Source organism: Sinohyriopsis cumingii, chromosome 17, assembly GCF_028554795.1.
Source record: "Sinohyriopsis cumingii isolate HCF-2022 chromosome 17, ASM2855479v2, whole genome shotgun sequence".
Classification (NCBI taxonomy): Eukaryota; Metazoa; Mollusca; class Bivalvia; order Unionida; family Unionidae; genus Sinohyriopsis; species Sinohyriopsis cumingii.
In genome coordinates this window covers 26299861-26306597 of record NC_142977.1, presented here as the reverse complement: position 1 = coordinate 26306597, position 6737 = coordinate 26299861, and the positions used below count along the sequence as shown (strand labels likewise).

At 37.1% G+C, this 6737-nt stretch overlaps 1 protein-coding gene across 1 annotated transcript in view; it reads left to right on the top strand.

Annotated features, from left to right (window-relative positions):
* Nucleotides 1-1922: 1922 nt before the first annotated feature.
* LOC149778288 (actin, adductor muscle) overlaps nt 1923-6737 on the top strand; it is a 5340-nt gene continuing 525 nt past the window's right edge. The window contains exons 1-2 of the mRNA XM_089939091.1: nt 1923-2140; nt 5774-6737. The exon at nt 5774-6737 is cut by the window's right edge and continues 525 nt beyond it. Of these exons, the coding sequence (XP_089795217.1) occupies nt 2015-2140; nt 5774-6737 (1090 nt within the window). The 5' untranslated portion in view covers nt 1923-2014. The remainder of the gene's footprint in view (nt 2141-5773) is intronic.

Sequence of the window (6737 nt, the reverse complement as noted above, 5' to 3'; positions counted from 1 at the left end):
ATTTATTTTATCGGGAAGTTAATGATTTTCGATGACATTTAAGATGATGTATTCCTTCCTATGTCTTTGTTAAAAACGGAACAATTTATGTACTTTAAGTATAGAACTGGAAGTGATAGCATTCGTTTTTGAACTAAAAGAGTAATTTCTCAGCATTTAATCTTCGAGTTTTTATTCTTTGATCAGCTGATTTTAGTATTTTTCTGTACATTTTTGGTAAGCGTGAATTCATGCTTCTAAGTTACCTCGTATCTATTTTACAGGGAAATGGTAAATTAAATTTTCCACGAAAAAAGAATGCATTAGCCAAACAATGCCCGGCTGTGTCTTTAAAAAACAAGAAAACAAAACAGCACACAAGAAAAGCACAAGAAAAAGATAGAACACAAAGCAATGAAAACTATGTAAATAAAGCTTATTGTTGATTGGTTCAATTCGAAGTCCAATTCAACGATAAACTTATTCGTGCACAGATTTTAATTAATGTTAATATAAATGTATGATTTCTATGTGGGTAGGTGTGATTGCTCGCCTCCACAATTCGTGGGACTAACGTTGATACATTTTCTTAGTGATTTCACATTTACATGTATACAAATACAACAGCATCATCCCTTTAAAGAATTTCACTGGGCATGACCCTTTATCCTATGTACAAAATCCTGCGCTGAAGCGAAATTTTGGATGAATCACACTGGAGACAGGCTCAACAACTATTCTACTAAGTTACGGGCTGTTGCAAAATAAATTACACTGGCACGCAGTGCTATAGCATTCACAGGATATCACTATTCTCGCGTGTTGGGTTTCTTCAATCATATGTTAAAAATCTCAGGAAAAAACTGTCAAAGATATCAAAGATAAAGATTATATACGTGTAAGAAATATATATCGTAGTATGATGTTTATCAACTAATATCAAATTGTTAATCTAGGAAATGTGATTTACAGTTTTAAATACAAAAAAATACAAGATGGAAAGATAACAGTACTTTTTTGTATCATTTAATAATACTGCAAAATTAATTGTTCGCGTCTCAAATAAAATAATATATAGGTTCTGACCTTAGATTGGAATATTTTGTGTATAACTAGATAAGCCACATCATGCTGCGCGCGCGCACACACATACACATAGACACATACATATTTACAAGGAGAGAAAGAAAGAGTGATTGCCGGTGTTCAAAATGTGAGTTGACAAATAATGTTTTCATATATACTTCATATAACAAAGAAATCCCCATAGAACATACATACCAATATAAACTCAACGATATAATGATATTTCCTAAATGTAACGGAAATGTCTTTATAAAACACACACTAATAAAATCAATTTATATCATTCCTTTAGATACAACGTGAATTATTTACAATCTAATTTAAGTAAATGTATTCTAAAACAATTTAATATTTTCATCAAGTATTACCAGCTGAAATACCCACTGGTGAAATGAAAGTGTCCTTTTTATTAAATCCTCGAATTATTTCACAATTTTTTTTGTCATCAAAGGAAAATATATTTTGCTTCTGATTCAACGATTCTTTTGTCAAATAACTGAGAAATATCGTTTCAAAACAACACGTAGACTTAAAAGCTTCACGGGCCTGTACCAGTCCGTGCTATTTCAAAACTTCCTCAATCTTTTCCATGGTAACATGAAATTGCCAGTCCTATAAACTCTCAAAACCATAACAGGACAACCCTCTCGCTAGAATTCTCACATAGATCACCATGGCAACAGAGTTAAGTGGGTCAAAGTCAGGCGAGAACGAGGTTCGGTTCTGACTTGGTTCATGGCCGCCATATATGTTTGTTAGGGATTACCTTATATGGCGAGCCATCCATGTGCGAGCTGGCGATTCCGAGAAACTTGGTGGGGAGTTCGATAAAAGCGGTGGGAGCGAGGGTTGAAGCCACAGTCTGTAGACAGCACAGTCAGTGAGTAGCTGGGAGATATACCCATACCAACTTGTTTCTTTATACTGTTGAATATACAACTAAATCAGAATGTGTGACGACGAAGTTGCCGCTTTGGTTGTGGACAATGGATCCGGAATGTGCAAGGCCGGGTTCGCTGGAGACGATGCCCCTCGTGCAGTGTTTCCATCCATTGTAGGAAGGCCCAGGCACCAGGTACGTGAAAAGTTTCTGAGATTTAAAAAACATGAAAACCTGTTTGAAATAACACCCTTTGAAAGTTAGTTTGTCTCATTCAGCTTTAAAGTGGAAATCAATGACTTTACATTTTTATCTTAATGAAATTCAGAATCTAAAGAAAACTTAAGTGAACATTTAAAGCTCATTCATTTTTTTTTTAAATCTAGCTTCTTCGTCGCACGTTTTCTATGGATTTCTTAAAGAAGAGATACAGCAAGTCGTAAGAAACATGTTCTGATAACGTTCCAATGAAATGCCATAGGTTGATAATACGATAATCTGAAATCTGACTTTCGTAATGTAAGAAGCACGTCTTGTTTCCTGAATATCGTGTGTATTTGTCACTGGTCATTTAAAGGTTTTTCTATAAGTATCTACCAGAAATAACTGCTATTTTTGTTATAAATCTATTCTTCCAACAGTTACATTGTCACCATTATTAATCTGGATTGTTTCCAGAAATAAAAAAGTATTGGCAAAGAGGAACAGATAAAAAAATTACAATCAGAATAATATTTAGTCATTATCAAACTGCCAAAATAGTCATTTAATTAGAACAAAGCGAAAAAGCAACGGAATATTGTTTGCAGTAAGTCAATAATCTAACACGACAATTTTTACAAATGGGTTTGCAGTTATGTAAAATCATTTGTATTTCGCGAACCTAATCGAAGAAAAGTATGTTTCTAGATAACAAGGAAATTATGTTATGCACGTGGAGGATTTGAACAATCTCGCTAATTTAGTATTTAGTAGTAACCGTTTTCTTTCAAAACCACGTGCTCACCAGACGCCGGTTGGAAATTCCTTAGTCATCAGATTCCAAAATTAGAAACTGCAATTTATTGTCTGGCAACAGCACGATCCACCAATCCATTGAGGGGATAGGGATGTAGGAGAGTATTACCCCTGAACTCGCTATTTTTTTTTACTGAACCTACTAAAATGTTACAATCTGTGGCAAACTAACTCAAATAACAGATATAAGGCTAAATTAGCTTTACTTTAAACATAATGACATGAATAATGTAGTCGGGAAAATCTTTTTTAACAACCTGCATGAGACTGTTAGACAACCTATATCTTTTGTTGCTGCTCATTTAGTTTTCTTATTCGACTTGTTATCTAATTTTGAAATTAAACACATCTAAGAAAAACAAGGCTTATGACTGAACCCAAAAGTTATCCACAATCGATATTTGCCTCACTTTCACATGCTCGATCCATACAAGGAAACGTGATTGTTTTATGTCGTCATTCGGTTTACCTTGGCTTCAATGATACTGTTACAGTGCGGCCATATTGGATCGCCTTATTAGGCAATCGTACTCGGTCGTGGTGATGGCTGAAGCACGTGTTGACTCAGGCTGCAACATGGTGCTTTGGTTGTTGATAAGATAGGCTGGGCTGAAACTTAATACTGTTTGCCACGAGTGCCGCTCCTAACTTGAAATCAATTAAACAATTTAGGCGCAATTTTCTCCTCGCCTCGTATTCACTTAACAAATTTTCTCCAGTAACGTGTCGTAGTTCTGGTTAACTTAATTTAGCACAACAGAGCAAACCACTGTAGATTATATCCATACTTACTGAAATATACTACTCCTATCATCTTAACATATAAAAATTTTCATTTAATTCTTTCCAGTCGTTTCAAGTGACTCGAATTTATTTTCTGATATTTGTATGAGATACATATCATCTCTTCTGTAATGACTGCGCGTGCTTATATGCGAAAAAAAAAGATACCCATTCTTAATTATCTAAAACAGGCAAGGTTTTTAATAATAATACAAATTACTTGGCGTTTTTTAAAATATTTTGACGACCTTGGTCTGCATGCATTTTTTTCGCTGATAAATGATTAATAAATGTTACTTTAAGTATAATCCTAATTTTGATTAATATATCGCCAAACGGAGCAAATAACCTACAAAATAGCAAAACTGATTAATTGGCTAATATAGGCTCATATCATTTGTCATTGGTGATATTTCCCTTCCAATCAAAACGTGTGTTTGATCGTCGCCATTGTCTCATTACATTGATAATGGCCATGACCATCACAGAGTCAAACACTTCAACAAAATCCCATACACTTAGCAATTCCGGTAATAAGACTATATATAATTGATTTAATCGTCTCAAGCTACGGTGTTAACTAGTTCTTAATTCATCCTCCTGGGATGGCACTGCCGTTCCTGATAAACTTGTTTCCAACTTTTAAATAAATTTAAAACATAAAGTGGGGTCGAGGGCTGTCGAGTGCTGTTAAACGTTCTCTGTCTGTCTCTTTCTCTCTCTTCTGGATTGGCGATTACATTTTCAGCTTCAGATATTCCATTCATTTAAGAAAAATCAATTAGCAAAAATACCATGCATATTTTGTGGCACATTTATCACATTATGTATATGCACACGTTTTAACTTGCACAATAAATTCTGTTTTCTCATCCTAAAAAAAAGATAAAATTACACACACGCTGGTTCTTTTTATGAGGCGTTAGTCATATATTTTTGCTCATTTAGAACTATTGAGTCAAGCATATTTTTACAAACTTTCCCCGTTTATTTACTCTTCCACATAGTGGGGGTGGGCATATAATTATAATAATCTTTGCAGCCAGAAAAACTGGGAGATTGAGAAATGTTCTGGTACTGCCGAATCTTCACTATTTCACTGTACAAAAAACTGAATGGTGGCAGCGAAACTTTATTAGCATCGGGCTATTAAAATTAAATTGTCTAAACTGCTTGTCGGACAGACAATTTACTAGCCGCTTGATAGTCGGCTACTAGGCCGATAAATCAGCCCTTCACCCGTAATGCTGGTTTTCGGGTGAGGGGCTGATATTTATTCAACATCGGTGTACATTTGTATACACTTACAGGTATTTCTCGTGGCTGTGGGGTTCTTTTGGTGACATGTTCATTATATTTCGGGAGCATAATTATCACACTTTTGGTGACTTGTAAATCCACATTGGCCATTTTGAATTTCGCGCTTGATATGGCTGTTACCAATTACCGGTATGTGTCTATAAAAATGTACGCGGATTTGTTCCGGAAAGATTTACATGCAGCTAAATTGGACATTTTAATGAATAGGTCACACCTGACCCACATATCGTCCATCAGTATCAACACAGATGGGAGAGAGGGTTCGATTTATCAGACTGATTTCGAGCAATAGGGTTAGCGGCAAAGTTAAAAATATATCTTAAATACTCCTTAAAATGGGGGAAATTATTTGCAAAACTCTGTGCCGATCGCAAATAACTCTTACCAGATGAACTCATGTATAGGTCGTTTTAATTTTAAATATTGACTGTGATCTACCGTTGATTACTGTCCCTGCAGATTAGAGTATATTTAGTTCGTTCAGGTGATTACTTATTAAAAACTGCATATACTCAGATCTTCTGGAACATTATGATACTACATATCAGGGTTTATACAGTTTGCTATTGGATTCGAGTTAAGCGCGAGTGCATAACATAATCTTACTTGTTTAGTGCAATATTTGTACCGTCAGTATCGTATATATTTTCTACACAATACCCATTTTACCTATCAACACCCAACTATCTTTTTTTTATTTCTTTCCAGGGTGTCATGGTTGGTATGGGTCAGAAAGACAGCTACGTTGGCGATGAAGCCCAGAGCAAGAGAGGTATCCTCACCTTGAAGTACCCAATTGAACACGGTATCGTTACAAACTGGGACGACATGGAGAAGATCTGGCACCACACCTTTTACAATGAACTCCGTGTTGCTCCTGAAGAGCACCCAGTCCTGCTTACCGAAGCTCCCCTCAACCCCAAGGCCAACAGAGAAAAGATGACCCAAATTATGTTCGAAACCTTCAACGCCCCAGCCATGTACGTCGCCATTCAAGCTGTGCTGTCCCTGTACGCTTCGGGTCGTACAACTGGTATTGTGCTAGACTCCGGAGACGGTGTGACACACACTGTACCAATCTACGAAGGTTACGCTCTCCCACACGCCATCCTCCGTCTGGACTTGGCCGGCAGAGATCTTACTGACTACCTGATGAAGATCCTCACTGAACGTGGTTACTCATTCACAACCACGGCCGAAAGAGAAATCGTCCGAGACATCAAAGAGAAACTTAACTACGTCGCTCTGGACTTCGAGCAGGAAATGGCCACCGCTGCTTCTTCTTCCTCCCTGGAAAAGAGCTACGAATTGCCCGACGGTCAGGTCATCACCATTGGTAACGAGAGATTCCGTTGCCCAGAGTCACTTTTCCAGCCCTCCTTCTTGGGTATGGAATCTGCTGGTATCCATGAGACCACATACAACAGTATCATGAAGTGTGACGTCGATATCCGTAAAGATTTGTACGCCAACACCGTCTTGTCTGGTGGTACCACCATGTTCCCTGGTATTGCTGACAGAATGCAGAAGGAAATCACCGCCCTTGCCCCAAGCACAATGAAGATCAAGATTATCGCTCCACCTGAGAGGAAGTACTCTGTATGGATCGGTGGCTCCATCCTTGCTTCTCTGTCCACCTTCCAACAGATGTGGATCAGCAAGCAGGAATACG